Raw genomic sequence first — 25666 nt, forward strand, 5'->3', positions numbered from 1 at the left:
TAAGCATGAGGTAGTTAGACAAAATCCAAGTGGATAATGTGTTATCCGTTACTTGAAAAAATTCAACTTTACTCTTTGTGTCTGTCCCCAGCACTGATAAAGGGAAGGGACTGTGTCAAATGGGACAACCCGTATGTGTAAAATGAATATGCAAATCCTTACATGTAAGCAAGCAGATAGTTCACCGTAGCAACACCAGAAGGACAAGCCAAAGGGAATAATTCATAGTTCATTTCTCAGTATTCAATTAGGGCTTTAGGTATGTGGGGGAGACGTGTGGGGTTTCAAGGGAAAAATGCCACTGGACTACCTCAGTGGCCACAAAACAAAGAAATAAATGAATGCCGCCATGTTTGTTGTCATTTCCATATTACCATTACATAAGCCTTCCACAATTTGCAAAATGTGGAGGTTTTTGCCATTTTTATGTAAGAATGTCAGATATAACTTCTATGGCATTCTGATATTCATCTGTTGCAGCCTCATGCCTTTTAAAAAGATTAAAAAATGGTTTACTGGGATAAAATATTGGCATAGTGGCATAAAATAGTGGGATAAAATAGTGGCATAGTGGCATAAAATAGTGGGATAAAATAGTGGCAATAGTGGCATAAAATAGTTTCAGTATTATCGTTTATCTCAATATTTCTCTGTAGAAATATATAACTGGCTTACCATTACCTTTTATGTCAGATGCCCTTGCACAGTTTTGAACAATATGCTATTTGCAAGCGAGGAAAGCATTTAGCAATTTGGCCATTTCACTGTATATTGGCTTCTTTCTTGTCTTTACTACAGCATCCTGGCTGTCCTTGGGTCTATAGTGAGAAAGAGGGAGAGAGAGAAAAAAAAAAAGCTTTATTTTTTTGGCAGTCTTGTACATATTGGTCCACTAATGTTACTGGGCTCCTGGGGAACAGCATAAAGGAAAAAAGCAGCACTTGGAGAGTGGTGAACGGGCTGAGCGCTTGAGTGGGAGTTTATGGGAGAGAGGAGAAGGTCAGTAGGTTTAGTGCTGCAGATTACGTGTGATTGTTTCAACTGCACGGCTGGCCTGATTAATGCTAAAGCTGGCCTGACAGATTCTTAATGCACGATAGACGCACTTAAAAGAGACGGAAAGGAGCAGACGACAAGCGCTTTGACAGAGGGCATTACGTTAAAGCCTCTCACGTCAATCTTTTATTTTGTTTTTTGTAGACCGCCGGTGAACCACACTGCCAGTCGTTCTCTTACTTTGGGTTTGGTAACATGATTTAAACTATAGGGATTGATCGATATGGTGTTTTTCATGGCCATTTTTCATTCACCAGTTTTTTTTTAGAATCTAGAGAAACTGAAATTGATGTTTAGGTTGTGATGTTGGGCTGATTTCGATTATTTTCCCCAAATTATATCATTTCAATTTAATACAAACTCATTCACTACAAATGCCATTAAAAATAAATGAAAGCTAGCTGCTTTTTTTGACAGTTCATACCTGCCTATGATTGGTTAAATCCATCTGTCACTCTAAAATGTTGCCATTAAAGGGATAAGAACACAGTCTGATTTTAATCATTATATTGCCCAGCATGTTAATATGTTAAAATAGAGCAACAATCTAATGAGTGGATTGTTCTATCCCTATTGCGAAATATGCACATTGTTGTTGTGTCTTTTGGCAAGACACCTCACCCAACCTTCTTATGAATATGTGTGATGTGTGCGATTGATGGTGGTCTGTGATTAGATCAGTGAATGAGTAATGCACCAAATTGTAACGTAACATTCATGGGTTTCAGCTTTCTGTTTTTAGGTGATATTTTCAGGACTTTTCATTATGCAAAATATATAATCATTAATTGGTAATTGCTATCGTAACGGTGCTAATTTTTCACAACTTTAAAACCTATGGAAATGGCATAGAAATTATGTTTATTCTTGTATGATTATTAAAGGTCCTATATTACACAGAATGGATTCTTGTGAGCTTTAAGCCATGTTATAATGGTGTTACCTTCGCAATAACATACCTGGAGTTGTGTTTTGTTTCATTCACACATGTTTGAGCAGCCCTTTATTATTAGTCTGTCTACATCACCAAAGCTCAATATGCTCTTTTCCACCTTGCCATGTCATGTAGTGGTTATTTTCAAGTTAACAGCTCTCTTTTACCTTTAGTTCAGTATAGACTGGCAATACCTGGGCTGAAATTATCAAAATGATTCTAGTGAAGGTGTATGGAGTGGAGCACTTTTTGTATTACCAAATGACATCACAAGGTGGAACAGAGTGTTGTGTGAATGGAACAAAACACAACTCCAGGTGTATTTTTGATAAGGAAACATTATAACACAGGTCAGAAAACAGCGTAATATGGGCCCTTTACACAAGGTCATTTTCAAGACTTGTATCCAACAGTACAGTATCCAGACCTTATGTAAGCCCCTCCCCTCTCTTCTCCCCCTCTCTCTGCCCCCACTGCCCCGCCGCATGTACAGTAGCGGGGTCACCTTGAGAGGAAATCAGACATCTGGTGTGCACAGGGAGACCCAGGTGGCCACAGGCTCAACATGTGCGTCCCTGTGTCCATTGATATTCTTTGCATCGCGTTGTTTAGATCCGGCCTTGATGCTGCTCGGAGCTTTGGGGAAATAGCTCCAAAATGCTTTCATCCACGCTACGCCTCTTGTTGCTGTTAATTCAAACGGAATAATTTTGTTCTTTGAATGTTTCAGTTCAGCTTGTTGTCTCGCTAATATGGCAAGCAAGGCTGCATTTTGTGCTCGGTTTAGTTTGGTATGCTATTTACTTTAGCTTGTCATATTTGATACACAGGAGATAAAAGGTAATGATTTCTCTTGTTCACCACATTGGCAGATTCAGAACAGGTCGTGCCAAAAGATTGCAAACATTTTAGAGTGATTCACAACATTCTATGTACACTGATTAAGCTGTCTATTTCACTTATATTTTAATACGGGACTCTTCTAGACAGTTTTCAATATCGTGTCTATAGATTAATCAAATCATTAATGGTATATCTTTTTTCCAGGAAGCAGGAAACACATTATGGGCCATTCAGCTTTCTTTTTTCTTTTCAGAGTGGATTTTGTGTGCGTTTTACACCAGATGCCTCTCTGGGCAGAATTCACTTTTTTATGAAACATTGATATCATTTGTAGAGTACACTGACTCGTGACCCTGTTTCACAAACATAATTTTTGCTTTGTCCATGAATCATATAACCAGGGCGGTGCCAGTGGGGGGCTTAAGGAATGGCCCTTAGAATGGCCAATGCTACCCCATAGCCCCGAAAAGATTTCTGCCCCATTTTTATAACACATTCATTTCAATTGACTAAATCCATTAAAAATGTGCAAATGGCAACCACAGTGTTCAAAATGAGAATATAATTGAAAACAATTCCAGATTAGGAGTTATAAATCACTATCACAGGGGCTAACTACACTTAAACATGATTAATGTTCAAAACAGTGAGTGTGTTTATATATATATATATATATATATATATATATATATATATATATTTTTTTTTTTTTTTTTTTTTTTTTTTTTTTTTTTTAATTAATTTTTTTTTCTAACAAAAACATGTTTGTTATTGTTTGTTGTTTTTTTTCTAACAAACATTGCAATTATGATTAGTTTGTGATAGTTGTGATATTTGTTTAAAAAGATTATGTTCATAATTGTCCCTGTAAACAACTACAGGAGCATTAACATTGAGAGAAGACTGAAATATGAACTGATAAACTAAGAATCTCATGCATTTCAGAGCATGACCTTCTACTGTCTAAATCAGGGGTGCCCAAAATGGGGACCATGGACCAAGTTTGGCCGTCCTGGGGACCTGATTTGGTCCATGAGGGGGCTCTAAGATTTGTAAGAACTGAAAAAAAAACTGTCAGGAGATGAAAGACAGTCCATAGCATAGTCTATCTCCTGAAGCACAATAACTGGAGATAATTTAGTCATAAATATCTTCAAAGACTAACTTTTTAAATAGAAAACATTCATAGGTTTGGCCCACGGCATGCTAACATGTACTAATTTTGGCCTGATGAGGAAAAAAGTTTGGGCACCCCAATCTAAAGAATTGCTGCCTTTGCAATTAGATATTTTTTTCCTACTCAAATTTCAGTTTTCATATACTGTGTCCATAGACTGCATATTTAAAAGGACATTACTAAGGCTGTAGCCACTGTGTTCCAAACAGGAAGTACTCATGGACACGTTTCCGGCTCCATCGGCTCCAACTCACTTACATCAAAAAATAAAAAATAAAAATGTCACCCCTCTCTCTGCTGCTGCTGCTGTCAGCCTCATTTTGGTTTTATGTTGTTATGTTCATATTACGTCATATTTTTATTTCTTTACTTTTATCATTTATTTTATTATTATAATGTTCATATTATTATAATGTTCGTATTACATCATATTTTTATTTATTTATTGTATTATTGTATTATTTTTTATTTATTAGCTATTTTAGCCATGACTCAAGATATGAACATTAATAACAGCTAAATCAAGCACCTTCTTTCCCTGAGGTCACTCCCGCTACGTTGATTGACAATGAGAAAGGGCCTCGCTCCAGATTGGCTCTTTGGTTGCTATGATACTCACACTTGGAATTCCAAATAGGAAACTCGGCTACAAATTCGCCCCTATAAATTCTAGCCTTAATGAACTTCATATGAGTGGAGCTGAACACTATGGGTGACATTACACTCCCTTAGTCTTTATACAGTCTGTCTGCGCCACACCAATCAGTGGTTAGCACATTTTGCTGTTTATGTAGACTTGGGATTGGTTCAAAGAATTCACTGACTGGATTTCCGTCACCAGCCTTCAAACATTTATACTGACTTTGTTAACATTTCATAAAACATCACTATTTAGCTGTATCGCTGGTATTTTTGTCCACACTATATTATAGCAGTGAATGTACTTTTTGGGCTGAGCTGGCTGTGTAATAATGAGCCAAACACAAGGTCAGTGCTGAGTCAGTTCAAGGCAGCGCTCTTGTAACTATTGGTAATCAAGTGCCTAATGATCGGCAGTCTATCACCATCACACACTGCACACTGTCTCTACTCTCATTTAAAGCCTTAAACAGCCCCAAACCTTCTCGGCCGCTTTCTTTTCATCAACTCTATCTTTTCCTTCACTTTTAAATGACTCCCAGCACGATCGGCAGCTGGCTACATGTTTGGGCACATACATCTGTAGGAAAAACAATGCTGCAGTTCCAGAAGTGATGGCAGACTGCTGTGCTGGGGGATTTCGCTGTGTTGAAGTAAAAACTAAAGCCAATAGCGACATTTATCATTTATCCCTGGGGCTAAACTGCCACACATGTGCAGTGTTGATAGTGCTCACAGTCTAGCTCTGCCGTGCCGTTTCCTTTGTGTCTGGGATGTTTTTTTTTATTTTTTTATTTAAAGCTCTCAATTTTTGTTTGTCTTAACTGTTATTTCAGAGCAGCTATATGCATAATGCTGGTTTAGTATCAATGTTACGATGTTATGGTTGACCTGGGGAATGGGGTCAAATGTCATTTATGTTTATTTATACAGGGAGAGCCCAATGGGATGACTTGGACTTTCCTTTTCATGGGCTCCCTGTTCAAATACAGAAAAATTCAAAAACAAACAAAACAAATACGTACATAAGCCCATTTAAACATTAAAAACAGGAGAAGGTGTGAGTATAAATGTTACCAGATTATCACAGTGCATTTGTGGCACCAAAGTATCCAATTTAGCTTGTCCTGGAAATATATTATATTTTTGTGACGCAAAACAGCCAAAAGCCCTTTTTCCTATTTCAGATCTGGTGCGGCCAGTCCTTATATCCTTCCTCGACTCATGCAATCATATGATCTTGTATTAAATGTTAAATTATATTGTGTTAAATGTGATAGAATGAAGTCAACTGGCAAAGACAAAAATAAAAAAATATCACATTTACTGATCAAAATCCATTTTAGGTTTTATTTTCAAGAACAAATAAAAGTGTGTTGCCTTAGAGAATATAAACTTTTTAAATGAGCTATTTAACACACAAATAATCAAATTTATTCCACCAAAGTCTGAACCCTTCTGTCAAATAAATAAATAAACATGCTTTTGGTACCACGCTGCAAACCTGTCAAAACACATATTAATTCATAATAATCGTGTTGTCTCTTGATCTCTATTAAAATCTGAACATGTTGAGTGTGAAAACAGATACAAAACATTTGGAAGGCTTTACTTTTCATAGCATTTTTCCTTTTCCTTGGGTCACAGCAACTATACCTACCAGAATTCCATTTTCATGTTTTTTTTCTAATACATTTTCACATGAATTGGGAGTTTTATAATTTATCCAGGCTTGGGGTCAACACCAAGAGAATACTAATGTGGTTCTTCATTAGACTTGTAAAAATAGGATGTAGGAGGTGGAGGTGCGTGACAGTTTTGTCACTTTTTTATGCAATACCCAAGAAAAATGGTCAGAGAAGACACTATGAAGTCTGAAGTTCATAGAAAAGCCAACATTTAGTATGCTGTTTTAGACCTAGTTTGAACAGAAACACGTGTTCCCATTTCATCTTCAGGGAAAAACGAAAATGAATAACAAATTGCCTTTTGCCCTATCCCGTCTGTTCTCTGCACAAATATGTATTCTGTGTTGCTGTTTAACGAAGCTTTGGTTGGTGCAGTTTTAGCACCTGAGTATTTGGTTCTCATTATACTACACAGCGCACAGGTGCAACGACATCCCATAATAATCACCCAGTGTATAACATATGCAGTCTCTGAACCACAAACAAGAGCATACAGGTGTGTTCTGTGCATCTCCATTCCAACACAAAATGCGCCGTTTGAATTCAGTATGGAAGTTTATTTTTGGTTAGTAAGGGAAGAAGTCAGGTCTTAGAGTGAATGTGTTTCGCTGCTCATCCAAGCCGTTTCTTCAGTCGTCAGATTGGTGAGATTACTACTGGACACTGTCTTATATCCATCTGAAGGGAGGAGCTAACTATACTGAAACTAACACACCAGTTTCTGTTTGTTAGCTAGGTTTATTGAACTAAACTAAACTAAGTATGAACTGAGTCATATTTAGCATAATCGTTCAGGCTCCTAATGGGCGCTCTCACATCTATTAGCAAACTGGCTATCACTATTGTTTTCCTTGTTTTGAATTAGGTCTGAGGACAGCGTTATAAATAGGAGATAAATGATATCTAAGCCCTCTATTCCTGTTCAAAATGGATTGTCTTTCCTAACAAAAAATGCCTCTTTAACTCCTCTCTCAAACCATTTATTTTCTTTGGCTAAGATCTGTATTTTTGGCTAAGATCTCGATTTTATATTCTTGAACCCAGTTACAAGCAGCTGATTTTGATGGTTGAACTTATTAAGGATGCACTGTGTAAGTCTTCTTGTGATCCCTGCGTGTTTGAAATTCTCAGCCTGGAATGTTCCACAGTATGGTACTAAATCTATCACCATGGAGACAAGCTAGTAATGCCACAAGTTTAAGTTAGATGTAAGTTCTGTGAAGTTTATAGTCTGCTCACAATAAGAATGCATGTCTTCAAGATATTTTTAGCTGTCACAATGTCTGTAAAGCTTGAGCACTGCCATAGAGACAAGCAGGTGGCAAAAGTTACATACCACACAGTCAAATTAGTGACAGCTAATTCCAAGACACTGTACAAAATCATAGTCAGGTAAAGGGACATACTGTTTTCATTACTGCTCTCTAATAGTTGCACTTCATTAGCTGCCATAACCTCGCCTGGGATAAAAAAATAAAGAAAAAAAAAAAACATCACAAGGGGCTAAAAAATGTCAGATTTCCTGCTGAATAAACGGGCGAAGCACTAAATTCTGTTAATCTGAGGTGAGATAAATTTGATTCTATTTGTAAATTATAGCTGACCAAAGAGCTCCTTTGTTTCACACGAGTCACTGAAACAAAAATGCATCTGATTGGATGATCATGTTTGACCAAGCTTGAGACGTAACGATGGAAGTAGGGACCAGACTGACATCAATCTGTATTAAAAAAAACCCAAAAAAAAACATATATTTTGGATTTGCCAGACAAGCCAAAACCATATTGACAAAAGTTTCACAATATCCTTAGCAAATCCTGCATACCGTTGTCCGCTTAACTGATAGCACTGTTATTTGGAGATCTGTTTTGTTTACACAGAGTACATTGGCTTATCTGCACAATGTCAAAGCATATACTCCCTTTGCTTTGGTGTATTGTTCTGCATACAAAAATGAAGCACTTACAGGCGAGGAAGCATTTAGACTAATTTCTTCTAGTGATGTTTCTCTATTGGAAGTGCGCAAGGTTGAGCTCAAAGGCCGTGAGCAAATGTATTCTACAACAACTAAGAAAACAATTTGCATTTGACTACATGCAAATATGTTCCAACCCGACGCTCTGTTTCAACAAGAGATGATTGGTGAAAACAAAACACTTTATGCATTACAGTACTGACTTGTACCTTATATTCTCGTGGGATGCTCTATGACAATACGATACAGAAATGAGTTGTAGTTATGATTGCAAGTACTGTTACTTCACAATATACTTCTGATGAACAAGAGACTGTACAAAAGTGTTCGTCACTTTTACTTAAGCTAGTACATATGCAAAAAAAAAAAAAAAGGAAGGACAGAAGGAAGAAAGGAAGGAAGGAGAAAGCTGGGAGAAAACTGGTAATATGGGAAAACATATTTAGTTTTGATTGCAAATTTAGTTTCAATATTTTTTTGGACAATTTGAAATAATGAGATCTTAATGTGATTCAAATTTGATTAATTGTCCAACCCTCATTAGAGGTAACTACTCACTATTGACTACTATTACTTTTTGACTGTTGCCATGTCACTGTTGACTTATAAAAGGGACTATAAACACCTGGGTTTTACACCGTTAATCACAGGGAGTTTAAAGTGTTAACCTGTGACTCCAAGTTCCAACAGGTTCTAGCAACCCCACTCTCATTTCAAACAAAACGTGTCTTTCTTCCAGGTTTACCCTCAATGAAACGCTTTATAAATACAAGCAGATAGCATTCAGTGAACTCAAAGTGCTTCTTTACAACACTGTTCATTTTGACAAGAAATGTTCACAGATCTGACCTGGAACTTGGCAAGAAATTTTTATTTCGTTTTAGTCAAGATTTTGTTGACGAAAATGTCATGCCAATTTTTGAGTTTGTTTCTTGTCTAGTTTTGAGCTCAGGGATTGAAAAATGGAACAAGTTTTCACTTGTTCATTTATTTACTTTTTTATTATTTGTTCAAAATATCATTACCTTTAGCAGAAAATATCAAATTTTAGTCAGTTTTAATGCGCAAAAATGTGTGTCGTTTTAATTATTCTGATTTTTTTTTAACTTTAAGTAGTCAGCAAAAATATGACATTGACAAAAACTATGATGAAAATTGTTTAAAATAATAGAAATGAAATTAACACTGCTTTAGAACTACAAGACTGGAAAAATGGTCACATTTTTACATAGCTCTCATTCACACACCAGTGTACGCAGACACTGGGGGCAAGGTGGGTTAAGTGTCGTACGGCCAACCTGTAGTGGATCTGTCTGCTCAAACAATGATTGTTTATTTTGAGAGCAGGATTTGAACTGCTTTAATGCCACTAGCACCCTGTATTTATCATTTTATCTCTCCAATAATATCTCCATTAAATTGCCCTTAGTCATTTGCTTGTATGAATATGCATTGTCCAGACAGCTCAGTGTGAAACCCGTGGGGACAGTGGTCAACATCAGAGCACTGATAATAGCCACAATGTATTTGCTAATAGACATTAATCTGGCTTTTAATGAATCAATTACATGCTGTAGGTTTTAAACGCTGATTCTGGTCCGGTATATTTTTGTCCCTAAACAGATTATTCTTCATTGCTGCATGGTTGTTAAGGCCTCCGCTCTCGGGCACTGCATTTGTGGAGGATTTCGTTTAGCCTGTCATTAGATTTTTCATGCGTCATAAAATAGACGGGATCTGAAGCTTCCTACAGCATGCATATTATCTGTGAGGGTGGAGGTGGATACTGGGAGGGAAGCGACGGTTCAAGAATAGGAACTGTGTTTGCATATTGAAGTGGTAGTAATTGTAGTAGTAGTAGTAGTTTTAATAGCAGTTGTTGTTGTAGTAGTAATATTAGTTGTAAGCAGAGAAAAAAAGCAAATGCGTTAACTTCAGTCACAATGTGTTTGCATTAAAGCGCCAGATCCCAAGAATCCCCAGTGGGAATTAAATCAATTTCAGAAGCTATATAATTCCTTATTTAGCATTTTTCTTTGTTTAATGTTTAAACAGTGCAGTGGAACAATTTGGTGTACATTATAAGGAGGCTTAATATTTAAATGTAATTGTAAACCCATAAAAGAACCACTCACCCATTCACACGCACATTCATACAGAAATGTACACAGGCACTAGGGGTGAGGGGGGTTAAATGTCTTGCCCAAGGACACAATGACAGCATTCATCCGTTAGAGCTAGAATCACACCGCCAACCTGTACAAACACAAAAATACTAACTGAGCTACAGTCGCCCCTGATGTCAGTTTTTTTTTTTTTTTTTTTTTTTTTTTTTTTTTATCGATAATGGCGAACAATCTGAAAATTGCAATATTTTTTCTCACAATAATCCTAACTCAAAAATCTTATATTGTGACATCCCTCCTTAAAAGTACATCCCTTCTCTTGTTTTTTATATCCATTTGTGTTAACCCAAGCAAACACGCTCTGCCAAAGCAAAGAGTGAGAAAAAAAACCCATACAATGTCACTGTCCAATTTGTACTACAAGGGCGATGTGACCAAAGTAGTAATTTGTCGACAAAAACGTAAATTACATTCATGCGACCTAGGGCTCATCCGCTGTAAGAATAATAATAAGTTGAGACTGGAGCAGCTTTGAAGTTCATTTTTCCTCTGGATAAAGATAAAGCAGCTTTAGCCCTGACCCGGGTGCCCTTACGTTGCTCTGCTCCCCTGTGGCCTGACTCACTAAACAAGAGACCAACTTGTTTAAATATGTTTTTTTAATTTCATTTATTTATCGTACGAATGGAAAAAATCTATGCACAAATCCTCTTGGGAATTGCCTGTTATAAAGGTCGCTGTAGGGATAATCGTAATCAGAAGAGTAACTGCAGCAGCCTAATTGTGTGGTCAGACAAAATAATGGCCAATTATGAATATTGTGTCTTTGCTGAAAAGGAAGTAAATGTACAAGAGAAAGGTCGCGCTGTTTAGAGACTCTAAAATCCTCCAAAGTGCTGCTTAGCCCAGTTTTTAATGAAGAAAAATCCTAGTCCTCATCAAATAACCATGAGCGCAGAATGGGAATGCAGTGAATAATGACTTAGTAAACTGTGAAACATTAGTTTATTAGAAGAAAAAATCTCACACACACATTTTAAATCAATACTTTATGGAAATTGAAAACATTCAGCCACTTGTATCGTGAGTCATGTGAGTCATTGTCCGCTGACCCAGAATCAACAAAACAAATATATATATATATATATATATATATATATATATATACAACTAAAATGAGGTCATGTATTATCTTATCTGACAAATATTTTTTACAGCAACTTTAGATCCTGTTTTTCATTTCTGTGAGATGTGTGTGACTGATTTTCGAATAAATATCTGCAATTTTTCCTCACTGTTTTAAGATGGCAACTTATAAAAATCAAGATTCATTTCACAGGGAGCTCGAAGACCAAGAGCATCACTTCAGGGTTGGCCAGTTTTGTAGCGACGTAAAAATTTACAGTCTAAATATACAATGTCCTTGTGATAATGCAGTCATTCTTAATTACATTTAGGTTCAGATTTCAAATTGCAATTTTCAGTTTCAATAGGTGCACTGCGCACGTCTTGGGAATCTGCTTGTTTTAATTGAGATGTTAGAGAACGTTCCACTGTATGACGTTAAACTTATATCTCCATAGAAACAAGGACCAAGTTACATTTGAAATTCTAAATAAATGCAGTTAAATAAATGCTCGACACATGGTTAATGCGTGTAATCATTCCAGGCAACATCTCCATGGAGACGAGCAGCCTTGCTTACAGATCGTATACGTATGTTTTGAGCTAAGAAAGAAAAATCATGAAATCTTTGCTTGACAGTTACATAAATATTCAGTATTTCATAGAAATCCTCACTTCGTCCTGCTATTCACCGAGTGTCCATTTTAAAATAAACCATTATGGATTTCAATAGGTGCACTACGCATGTCCTTTGGTGTATGGTTGGCAACCAGCTTGTTTCCATTGAGATGTATAGAATGTTCCACAGTATGGCATCTCCATAGAAATAAGGACCAAGTTACACATCAGATCCAAAACACTTGCAATTAAATAAATGCCGGATACATGTTTAATAGCATACTGTTATCATTCCAGGCAACATCTCCATGGAGCTGGGCAGCCCTAATTTACAGCTTATACATGCATGTTTTGAGCTACAAAAGAAAAATCAGAAAGTCTTCGCTTGACAATTACATAAATATCCTTACAAATCCTATACTTCATCTTGCTATTCACCGAGTGTCCATTTTAAAATAAACCATTAATGGTAACTCATGGGTACTATCTTTAAAAGTGAGTGCTACTATAAAAGTCCACCCCTCTTATGCAAATCTGCATTTGAATAAGGATTTAAAAGTAGATTCAAGACAACCACACTGCGTTAGCTTAAAATCTACTTTATATCGAATTTTAGTTTCGTAGCACTTCCCCTTTTGTCCTGCACTTTTAATCATTAAGTGCTGTCTGGAATAATAACGGAGGTGTCCATCAGTTTAATAAGATGTACCAGTTTTCCATTTACTGGCACGGAACGTTTTTTTTACAAGTTCAATTTTATTTGCGTCTAGACTTGGGTGATTTGTACGATAGCGCAGAGATATTTAGCGGCCAGTGGGTTGTTCACTTAAGCCGTTTGATTGATTGGACTGTTATCTGCAGGAAGATGTATAGGAGTGGCTAATTCGATTTGATCACTTACAATTGCTCTGCAGCCACTAAGTAATCAATGGAGTCTCATTAATGTCCCGTTACCCCCAACCTCAGCGCCCATTCCTGCGTTTGGATTTCCTTATCAAGCGACTTTTTTTTTCCCCTTCCAGACTTCCGTACTTTGTCTGGTTCACCTTCAGCTGCAATTTCAGGCAACACTTTTAAGCTAGTCTCCTGAGTGCTATTGATCCTTATAAAACACCACCGAAGTGAATTTGTCCAGAGATTATTAGATGCATTGGAGAAGTGGTAGTAAAAAATGCAAACAGTGGAAGTATAGATTCAAGGACGATTAATTGTTTTTAAAAAAAAGTTGCACTACGTAACTTTTCTGGGGGAAGGCGTGTGACCCGTTTGTCTCCATGGAGATGTTATTACTTTTTGCCCTGAATATTCTACAGTATGGTATTATACTTATCTATCAAAAGAAACACTGAAAAACTTTTTTTTTTAATTGTTCAGTTGAAACAATTGAGTTTATCCCATTTTTTGTAGCATTGAATATTGAAACAATAAATATTAAAATAAAATAAAAATAAACCTGCCTTTTCAGCAAGTCTCAAACAGTAATCAAAAAAAAAGAAAAAAAAGAATTCAGTCCTGTTCAAAAATATAGTAGAGTAGAAAGAGAGTAGAAAGTACAGATACCTGTTCTTGTGTAGTGAAGTAAAAGTAAAAACTGAAGCAAAAGTAAAAAAGTATTCACTGTAAAATTTGCTTAAGTTAACTACAGATACCTAAAATGTTTAATTACAGTACTTTACTACTTTTACTTTGTTACATTCCATTGCAGCCCTTATTTATGTTTGAAGGCCAAACACCAATAGTAAAAGTTAGCAGCTAAAAATCATTCATATGGACTTAGCGCATTTCAGCAGCTTGCATAACTTAAATTTGAATAACAAAATCTGTTTGACGTAACTTTGAATTGGACTGTTGGATTGGATGTTTTTTCAGCGCCTACCTGTACAGCTTCGTTTTGGACAAGGTTACGAGTTTTTTTTTTTTTTTTTCTCCCCTCTTTGAAGTTCCCCATGCTAGCATCCTGTTTGTTTTGGGGTTAGACAGTAGAGGACAAACACATGTATCATATCTCGTCGACTCACTGAGGGGCGGGCAAACACCCCCCGCTCCCTCTCTCTGTCTACCTCTCTCCTCCTTACCCCCGCTCCTGTGAATAAAACCGAGCTGTCCAGCCAACCATGTGTGAAAGAGAAACTGCTCTGTGTCCTCGTTCCCCACCTGTACCTCCAACATCAAACGCGTACACACAAAATCTACAAAACGCACACATAGGCACATACATAAGCCCTTTACAAAGAAACTACACTCCCCAGAAGTCCAACAGCACTCACAATATGTTGCTCCCATTTGTCTCAATTGGCCTAGTAACTGCTCAGCCCGTCTTAAGGCCTCAGTGGGAATAGTGAATTGAGTGCAGCTTTTTTTTGCACCTGACTTGACTGTATCCCCATGACCTCTGCAACCTTGGAGCAAACACTTTGTACAAGGAGTGATTCAAAACTACTCCACAACATGTCTTTGAATGGGGTTTTCACTGGGATAAATCAAATAACCTTATCTGACATTCACACACAACAAGCGAACCGGCCAGCCGACGCTTGGTTCATAAAGCAGATAAATTGAATTCATTCTGGTCAAAGACATGCACTTTCAGTCAGTAACTAAAGCTGTAATGTAAACATGGCCAGTAAAGCCGAAAGGAGCCCAAACCATAGAAGAATGGTTACTTCAAAATGATGTAGTTAATAAAATGTTGTGTAAGAGGTTAAAGCAGACCTGTTATGCAAAAGCAACTTTTCTGAGCTTTTAACCATGTTATTGTTTTCTCTTCTCATTTAGTGGTTTTTGGATTGATTTGTGCATGTTTGAGGAATCTTTAATTGCTTATTTTCAAGACGCCATATTGCCGATCAATCCCCGTTTTCACTGCCATCGGCATACGCCCATTGTGATGTACTTACTTTCTTCTTCAATTTTCATTGCTTAGTTATTTTGGTACAAATGCAAAAAAAAAAAAAAAAAAAATCTGCTGCTAGCTAACATGATCTGCACCTATCCATAGAAGGGGCTGACAGCTACACGACACTGTGTTCTTATGATAATTACAGCGTTGTCAGCTCCCATTGGGCACCGAAGTTTTCTAACTCGAAAGTCAGCGGACTTGTATCTTTTATCAAGTCATTTTAGATGGATAGTGCGATTTGAAATGTGCAAATTGTAACATAATGACCCAAAAATGTCATAAATTATAATATAGAGCAGAAACAATGCTGTAATAGGTCTGCTTTAATATATTACTGAGAGTATTTCTTGCAAAATTTGATGCAGCGTTATCTTATCTATCTATTTATCTCTCTATTTATCTCTCTATCTATCTATCTATCTATCTATCTATCTATCTATCTATCTATCTATCTATCTATCTATCTATCTATCTATCTATCTATCTATCTGTTATCTCTTCAAAATAACTTACCTGATAATTTTTATCAAGCAATAATAAAAAATATTCTATGGTACGACCATACTAAAATAGATCATACAGTCAATAAAAACAATAAAAGTTAGAAAATAGCTCAGCAGCTCAGTTAGTAGAATGTTTGTCCACTGATCAGAAGGTTAGCAGTTCAAATCCCACTCTTGACATAAACTACATTGGTTGAGTGGTAAGATCCAGATCCATGGAGGTATGATTCCAGTTCCCTAGATGAATGCTGAGTGGTTCGTTGATGCAAAGTGTTTTGAGTGCCTTGGAAGTGTAAAAGCGCTATATAAAAATGGTACCAGTTACTCTAAATACCTCATTGTAACTCATAATGTCCTCCCTTTGCAAAATACAGATGTACAGCTGTGTAATTTCATCAGCCAACAGAGAAAACTGAAATTCAACAATGCAACATGTAATTCTCAATAACACTTACATAAAATGACTTGCTGTCTAATGTAGTCTGCAATTATGCTAAAACTATCTGGCCAGTATTCATCATTTCCCCCCCTTATATATTATCTTGTATTCATTGTGGTGGTATGGATTGGGTGAGCACAATGGGAGTTTCACTGGCCTTTATCGACCCATTAATTGGAAAGTGGCCCGCTGTAGTAAAAGGCTGGGCCAGTATAAACAGACAGGAAGAGATGGAAGCTTAAGATCAGACTGGAGACTCTAATTGGCAGGAAACAGGGGTCTACGCACTGAGGTAATGTGCTTTTTATGGCCTTGTATGCGTGTGTATGTGGGCGGCTATGGAAAACTGTTACAATACATATACTACACATCTATAGTACCCTCCATTATGATATGTGTATGTGCAGTGCTTTTATGTATATTAGTGCTAAACGCTAGTTCACACTCTCATAAAATGCCTTTGTATTTTGGTTTAATGAACTGATCAGATTTGGATCAAGACCCAAACATTAGTTATTGAGAGTTGAAAATGCAATGTTGAATAACTATAGAAGTACTGAGACCTCTCTGGTAAAACAAAAAATGTAGAAATAAAAAGACTATCACCACTGCTACCCTGAGTATGTGGTTTAGATGGACAGTTTTAAAGTTCTTTTAACATTAGTGAAAAGGAAAAATTGACAGATGTTAAACTTATTCTGGAAATGTGGTTGCAGTCTGAATATAGAGCTGGTATGTTAATGAGCTTTTATCCTCACCAGACGTTAGGGCAACAGAACCGAGCTGATTGAAAAACTACGTCCAAGTATGAGACCCTGGTCAGGAAAGTACAGAAGGGGCACATCAATATAAAGACCTCCATTTCATCTCTTTTTGTAAAACTTGGGCCTTTTATTACTTCAATGCCAACCTGTTTCATTCTTCTCCTGCCTCATGTCCAGATTCCTGCTTTTGATATATTCTGTGGGCGTTTTCTTTTAATCTCATCGAAGGCTGTGGAAAATGGAGTGTTGTAGTGGACAAAAAGGTTTTGGCCAAAGTATGGAAGGTCAGCGCTCTGAGGTGCCACCCATGACCTTCGCACGTATCTACCTTTTTCAAACTGAGCTTTACTGCAGCGCGCAGATGACATTGAAATACTGTATCGGCTCTGAGTCACGCTGTGCATGAGAAAAAGCCCCAGCTCTGGGACACATTAGTCACTAAACATGACATTTCGCTGCTATCAATTCTAGAGCTGGAGTTGTGCAGTACATAAGGTAATTATTTGTGTTACCATGATGAATACCTTGTCCGCTCCATGAAGCAATTTCTCTAGAAGGGATCTGTTTCCATCCATCTTAAATCTACTCTAGCACATGGCTCTAATAACGTTGTTGTGATGCATTCGATATTTCCCATTACGGTTGTATATTTGACTTGCTTTTGCACTTTTTAGCAATCAGGAAGCTATCAGGGAGTGCAGAGGGTTTCAAACTCCCACCCAGTAAATATTGTGGTTTTCAGAGTAACAACTTTAATGAATCCAAGCAGAGCCTTGTAAGAGCAAAACGTACACTACAAGAACTGAAATAGGACTAAACTCGGGGTCTGAACCAAATCTAAACAAGTACAGTTCTCTTGGGTTTTACTAGATCTAAACCATAGACTGTATAAAGAAGTGGACTAAGTGAGTGTGACGTCACCCATAGCGTTCGGCTCCAGTCAAATGAAGCTCATTGAGGCTAGCAGTTATAGGAGTGAATTTGGAGCCAAGTTCTGACAGTGAGTATCATAGCAACCAAATAGCCAACCCAGAGCCAGTCTGTTGAAGGTAACACTCCTTCCCGCCTGCACTACTGGTTTGGCAGGGAGTGGACTCTTAGCAACGCTGTCAATCAAACCTGTTGCTAACACTAGTGGAAGCGACCTTGAGGAAAGAATGCACCTGATTTGTCTGTTATTAATGTCCATATCTTGATTTATGGCAAAATAATACTGAAATAAAACATCAAGATTATGTAGAATGGGTCAAAATGAACATTTTAAGACTGAAATGACAAATCTCACTGCAGCCGTTACAAAGAGAGGGGTGACAATTTTTCAGGGTGAATTGGATTGGAGCTAGAGTCGATGGAGTCAGAAATGTGCCCATGCTCACTTCGTGTTTGGAACGCGGCGGCTAGCAGGTTAGCTATGTCCATTTATACATACAGTCTATGGTCTTAACCAGGACTATACCAGGACAACAGCGCAGCTAAAGCAAGGACAAAATCTGTTAATGTAAACACAATTTTGAGTACTACCGAAATTGTGCATTGTGCATCAACTATTCCTGAACTATCGACCAAGGCTATTTAAGCCATTTTTTTCTCTGTTCACTACACTGAAGCCCTTTACTCAAGGTCACTTTCCAATTCAGTGGTCATATATACTGTTTCAGCTCTACTGACGCCCTGTAGCTACGGATATTAGCATAATTAGCATCCTAAATATGATGTGATTATTATGCTAGCTTGCCAGTGTCCTTGTTGATTATATGAGTGAGAGAAATAACCAAAAGGAAAATCCATGTATGTTTTTTGCTGAAATGTATACAAGTGACAAGGCCTTTGAACCAGAGCTTTGACTATACAAAAGATAGAATACTTTGTTTTGAATTGTGAATTGCTATGGCAACAGTACTACTTTTACATGACAATAGTTTGATTTTTGCTGCTCCTATGTCCATTAAATGTTGCAAAATTTAGCAAAACAGTCTCCTGAGAGCTTTAAGCTGTGTTAGAATGTTTTTACTTGGAGTTGTGTTTTGTTTCACTCTCACGTGTTTGAGAAACCTTTTATTATTAGTCTGTCTACATCTCCAATGCTCAAAATGCTCTGGTTCACCTTGTGATGTCATGAAGAGGTAGTTTTAAAGTTCACAGCTACCTTTTACCTTTTGTTCATTAGAGATGGGAAATTCCGAGGCTGTAATTATCCAAATGATTCTAGTGAAGGTGTATGGAGTTTAAAAACACAGTGGCACCCTTTCTGTATTACAGCATGACATCACAAGGTGGAACAGAGTGTTTTCTGTTTGAAAGAACTCAGCCTAAATATGTAGGGTTTGTTAAATATATGTGAATGAAACAAAACACAACTCCAGGTATGTTTGTGATGAGGAAACAACATTACAACATAGATCAGAGAACAGTGTAATATTGGCCCTTTAAATATTATAGAGCCATAGAATGTTGAAACGGCATTAATTCCGTATATCTTTTCATACTAATATTGTTTGCCTCTTATGACACCACTTTTATTTCCCTGCACAGTTGACAAGCTTCTGCACTTTTTAGTAATCAGAATGAACAGGGAAGGTGACAGTGTTTCTTTAAATGCCAGGAAGCACTCTGGGATCTTTGGTGACCTTCTATTGCTATGGATGTGATTAAAAAACCTTCATATGTGGTGCGTGGCTATAATTAGCTTCTCTCTCTTTTTTTTTTTTTTAAGCTCCTCAATGATTGATCCAGTCTGTAATGCACTGCTGCACTGACTGCTTATGGCCAAGAGTGTTTGTGTTTGTGCTTTAAAGGTTGAACAGCAGTTTGCCATTATATAAATGTGCTGTCAGTGGGATGTATAGTGCACTGTTTATGTGTCTGGCTTTGTCTCTGGTCGTGTTTGAGGCTCACATGCACCACAGCGATCTCTGTCTCAAGTATCAATAATCTCGTGTTGACTTTGTGGTATTGCTGTGGCATTCAAGTGCTGTTATGCTTAAGCTAACACAGCAGAAGAATGTTTATTGTAGAAAGGTTTATTAAGGTTTCAATTCAGGATAGTTTTATATGTTAGTAATCAGTTTCAAATGCTGCGTCTGTTTCCGTTACAGCTGACAAGTTAATTATTTGTGTTTTTCATATTGAATAATTTTGAATTTTGATTTGATTTTGTCATTTTAAAGAAATCAAATTTGATTAGAAAAAACAAGCTGATTATTGGCAATTACAGGTCCTGTATTGCACAAAATTGACTATTGTGAGCTTTAAGCCATTTTATAATGCTGTTACCTCTTCAAACACATACCTGGAGTCTTGTTTCATTCACACATGTATGAGTAACCCTTTATTATTAGTCTGTCTATATCTCCAAAGCTCAAAAAGATCTGATCCACCTTGTGATGTTATATAGTGTTAGTTTTCAAGTTAACAGCTGCCTTTTACCTTTTGTTTAGTAGAGATTAGAAAGTCCAGAGCTAAAATCATTGAAATGATTCTAGTGAAGGTGAGTTTAAAAACACAAGTGAGAAGAACTCAGGCTAAATATGCAGGGTTTGTTAAACATATGTGAATGAAACAAAATACAATTCCAGGTATGTTTGTGATTACAACGTAGATCAACATTACAACATAGATCAGAGAACAGTGTAATTATATTAACAATATTATACATTATAACATACTTCAGAAAATAGCATAATATGGGACCATTAATACTTGTAATAACTACTTTCTGACTATGGGAATGCAACTGAAAGAACTGCCATGTCAATATTTTGTGCCTGCATATAATTAATTTCAATAATTCAAATTAATTGTAGCAAATCTGACTGCGCACTTAAAAGATGTTTAGCTCGCCCTTGATTTAAACGATTATACATAAATTTACTTATAATCAAAGCAGATTGTGCTTCTACAGCTCGTACATTTGATACTTAAACAGTGTGCCTCCTGTCTCATCACCCAATGCCTAATTAGTTTCTTTTGTTCTATAAGATATATATAGAGAGATAGCTCATTATTTTTGTTTTGCCTTCTCTTTCTCTCTCGTTCTCTTCATCCCTCACTTGATTTTGAATCTGTACATAATTAATCTTATGTCACCACTAGGAGATCCATTTTCTCAGCAGGTCGGGCTTTCTTTGAGCAGACTACTTACTTATTTTGCCTCTCTTTCCTCCACAGACGGACAATTTCCCCTCTGAGCCTAATTATATGGGCAGCAGACAACAGTTTGTACAAAGGTAAGAGTTGGGATCCATAGCCATCACAGCACCTCCTTGCGTTTTTGTTTTTCCTACTTACTGTAATGTCCCTGTGCTCTACTTGAACAACACTAACCGAAACACCTTTAATTGAGTGAAACTGCTGTGAAAAAGCATTTAATCTATGTAAATAGGTAAACTCAGGAAGAACAGTGTGTATGTAGATATCAATGGATGTACACTGATACATAAAGGTGCACGCTGCTTAAATCTTATTGTATAGCCAAACGATAACCAAAAATTTCCCATTGTGTGTAATCCCTCAGTCCTCCAGGTTTGATCCATAGCAAAAGAAAAATTCAAATTCAAGCTTTTCAGTGTAGTTAGCTCCTCCCGTCAGATAGATATAAGACAGTGTCCACCAGCAATCTGACCAGAAGAAGCCACTTTAATGAACAGCAAAACGACTTCACTCTAAAAACTTTTGTCCAGTTCACAGAATTGACTTTCTTCTTTTAACTTTGTCTGCAATGTTCCTCAGTATGGCATTAAATCTATCTATCTTGTATTAATGCATGCACAATTGTTCTTGTATTTTAAAACTTTCTATGTATCTAATCTGTTTGCCTGATGGTGTCACATGCTGGTTACTGTGGATATATATTTAATTTTAATGACATACTTTGGAACATCTCTGGCAAAGCAAAAACGTACCCACTAGCATTTTTAGATTTTACACCAGATGCCCTTCCTGGCACAACCTTTTCCATTCATTTGGACTTGGAACATCATTCGATATAATGCAGTGTAAGAAAGTATATGTTCTACTTTTTAGGAGACTATAGTGTTCGTGCTCGGCTGGGGGAGGATTACATTACAGTCTATGTAAACCCACAGCACAGACTTTTGTTCAAAGGTCCAAAACTGATCAACTGTGGAGTAATATACTTCAGTACAGATTCCCTTCTGCGTGAACTCATCCCATTTATAAAACATAGCATACTATAGTTAGCCAGTTATTTTACACATCTAGTTCTGAAAAGTTTCTTCTTCTAGGGCATGTATATCACATATTTAAATTGGCCACCGTTGTAAGGCTATTGTCAACATTGGTTTAAATAGCAGCATTTTGTCTCAGCACTCAGCGACAGAGCAGCCCCCCAAGTGCATTATTTTATTACATCCTAAATAATCTTATTCTAATTGTTCTTGTTTTATTTAAGCGTTAGGAGATGTTCATGAATGTTTCATTTTGTCTCCGAAGGCAAGGAAAGCTTTTAAAATGCTCAGCAGACGACTGTACTAATGTTCTTTTCTCTTTTTTTTTTCCTTCTGTGTTTGTCTAGTAGTTCGACATTTAAAGACCCGGAACGCGCCAGCCTCAGAGACAGTGGCCATGGCGACAGTGACCAGGCGGACAGCGACCAGGACACCAACAAAGGGTCCTGCTGCGATATGTCAGCCAAAGAGGCGCTCAAGCTCAAGTCCACGGGCGTCAAACCCCCACCCCAGGAGCAAGGTGAGCTCCGCTTTTGTGTTCAATGTGACTGTGTAATAAATGACTGAAGCCGTGTCTACAAAACACCTCCAAGAAAATGAATAGCAGGTCATTTCCCTGTATAGTGTGCCTGCCAATCAAATTTCGCAAGAACTATGCCTCTCTAATGTCCATTTACAATACTGTTCGGTTTATATACCATGCTTCATGCTGCTATTTACCACCACTCTGCTACAACCATTGCATAGTTCTAACGCTAGTCCTTGGGTAAGAAACTCGATCTTGTGTATGTATTATTGATGGTTTGATGGTGTGTTTGAGGCTGGTCAGAGATCTCATAAGCGCAGTTAGTTATTCTATGTAGTGGTTGCTTGACAAATTGTGAGGCTAATTTATCAGTTTAAAAAGAGATTATATGGCGAAGTCCAGTTTATTCACCCAGTTGGCAAATCTGTCCTCTGCATTTGACCCATCTTTCAATGCCACTGGGGAGAGCTGACAGGAGTGTTGGGTGTATGCAGTGCCAGTGGACCCTTAAATGTAACTTGAAAGTTTTGGATCACAAGTACCTGGTACCAACCGAAGGAACATTTTTTTGAGAATGTTTTAGTGCTACATAGAATACAAGTGTTATAAATGAATAGGGACAATAGTCAACATAAAACCAACTGAGGTGTTTGGGTTGGACATCAGTATGAGTACTTAGCTGAAGGATTAGACAAAATTGTGCATATTTCAGCCATGGAAGTATAATAACATCTAGAAGGTGAACCCAAGATGGTGTCATTGTTTTCAATCGCCTGTACAAATCAGGACATGGACCCAAAAATAATTTTCTCTTCCGCATTACTTCATCAGTATGGGCAAGCACCTCCCACCATGTGACATCAGAAACATGCAATAACTGTCACTAGTCCATCTTGCAACAGGACAGAGAGAGGATGTGTTATCCAGTTCTTATAATAGATCCATGGTTCGACACTTATGAATACCAAAACAAGTCTACACTGACAGTGAACTCATGCAAATTTGACTGTCTAGGAATTGAACTTGGGTCATTGCTTTGTTGCTGTTGGAGCAAATGTTTCACCACCTCAGTGTGCAATAGGTGAGGCCTGGCTGCTGTAATTTGCCTGTTTGAAGAGTGAGTGACGCCTAACAAACAAAACAGCAAGCCCAAAATGAGTAGCACTTCATTTTCCTCGCACCGCAGTTATTTGTATAGCGCCCCTGACTTGCATGAGTGCTCCCAATCTAAACCGGTTACTACTTTGTTCTGCCTTACCTTGTTCCCCTCCTAATGTCTGTGTGTGTGTTATGTCGGAGGTGTGAGCGAGGGCATAGTCAACACACCAGCCTTGGTTTATCAAAGGAGACAGGGCCATTATGTTTTTATAAACCCAACTACTTCCGCCTCTCCATTTAGTCTCCCTCTCCTCAGCGGCCATCTCTGAAACTTTGATAATGGAACATGGAAAATGACTTAGTGAGCGGCAGGCTGTGTAACTCGCGAGCGTTGGTGATTAAATATGAATAATTAGCCTAACCGCTACGGGCCGGGCAGATTACACGCGACATGTGTAGAACAATAACTCCCCAGATGTGAATTCTTACAGTCCCTTCTCGCCCCAGCCATCCAACATCATTAGTTCAAGGTCAAGAAGCACGCCGCACAGAGATTGTTCCGGAGTGTATCAAGAAGAAATGGGCGACACTTTGGTAAATTTCACACTCAAGCTTAACCATTCATGTGTTGTTCGCAGCGTGGACCATTACCTGCTTGGCAAAACGGATATTCACTCAGAAATACAAATATACTCAGGAGTCTATGTGTCTCTATGGAAAATGTATCTGTGTGGTTGTATCTAGGACTGCAGCAGCGTACACAAAGCATAGATTCTCTCTAATGGTGCTATTAATCCAGATAACAGAAGGCCTGTTTTTGCTTTGAACACAAGGACAATGATGCTCTGTGCTGGAATATGCACGTCTCACTAAGTAGTGTTTCTTCTCCTTTTCACAGGGTTTGAGGATGAGAAAAAGCCATGCACGTTGGCAAGAGAAATTGGTCAATTAAAACGCTCCATATGTTTCTCATTTTGGAAATGTTCCTATTTAATTGTCCATGAGGGACCTGCACAATCAGATTTATGAACGCAACACACATGACGGGAGGAAATCTGGCACTCAACCCCAATTTGGAAATGGTCTGGAAATGTCTCTAAAACTGCTTTTAATCACAAATGAAGTAGAGATCCCACAATACAGATACTGGTATAGATTACAGGCTCCAATCTAGACAGAATGCGTATTGGATCGCTGTATCAGTTAAAGACCACTGTTGACGTTGAGAATCTAATACGGAGTGTACCACATCGGCTACTACTAAGCTGACAGTAGCTCAGTAGTGTCCACTGATCCAAAGCTTGGTGATTCAAATCCCGCTCTCGACATAAACATCATTGGTAGACCAGCCAGCTTTGCTGGCCCACAGGTTGTGGGTATTGGTTCACTATATCAGTTAAAGACCACCGTTGGTGTTGAGAACCTAATACAGATTGCAGAGTTACAGATGGATGGATGGATGGGTGGATAAATAGCTCATTAAAATCAGTTTTCTCACTTACTTGCTCAAGTTACCTTTTATGATTGGTTGGCATTATTGGCAGACACCCCAAACCCAAGTATCAATATTGTTACAGAAAATACTGTAATAAGTTCAGCAGTTAAAGATCATTGTTTAGATGCACACCATACTCTGTAAAGTACAACTGTATAATTCCGCACTGGACATCTCTGTTTGAAGTAGGATTGCATCTGTCCCGTCTGTCAATAAGAGGGTGTAGTTAGCCCTGTCTGCTGTAGCACAGAGCTGTCTCCCCTTTGCCCGCGTGCTTCTTCTTTCGATCCCTCTCCCTTTGATGGTCCAGAGGGCAGGAGGGTGACCGCGGCCGGGAACATACAGCTTTGGAAGTAAAGCGCTTGTAACCTGCCAGAGTACGTTTGTCACTCATCACTGCCCTCTGCTCAGCCCTGCTTTCTCCGTAGCCACACACTGCAACTTTTGTTCCTCCCTCTCGTCGTTTAAGGGGGAAATCGATTGATGTAAGATTAGACAGTCAACCGGCTGCAGCTGCCTGTGTTTAGCCAATAACATCATGGCTTTGCTCGGCTCTGAAGGGGGAGGGACCGGCC

General features: G+C 37.9%; 1 protein-coding gene across 2 annotated transcripts in view; it reads left to right on the plus strand.

The window, feature by feature from the left end:
• pcdh17 (protocadherin 17) overlaps window positions 1–25666 on the plus strand; it is a 97617-nt gene that overhangs the window by 22291 nt on the left and 49660 nt on the right. Inside the window, exons 3-4 of one of the 2 annotated variants that reach the window (XM_033985889.2) lie at window positions 20954–21012; window positions 22320–22492. In XM_033985889.2, coding sequence (XP_033841780.1) covers window positions 20954–21012; window positions 22320–22492 — 232 coding nt within the window. The remainder of the gene's footprint in view (window positions 1–20953; window positions 21013–22319; window positions 22493–25666) is intronic. The other variant, XM_033985898.2, reaches the window with a different exon arrangement.

This window comes from Periophthalmus magnuspinnatus, chromosome 3, assembly GCF_009829125.3.
Source record: "Periophthalmus magnuspinnatus isolate fPerMag1 chromosome 3, fPerMag1.2.pri, whole genome shotgun sequence".
In the NCBI taxonomy this organism is placed as follows: Eukaryota; Metazoa; Chordata; class Actinopteri; order Gobiiformes; family Gobiidae; genus Periophthalmus; species Periophthalmus magnuspinnatus.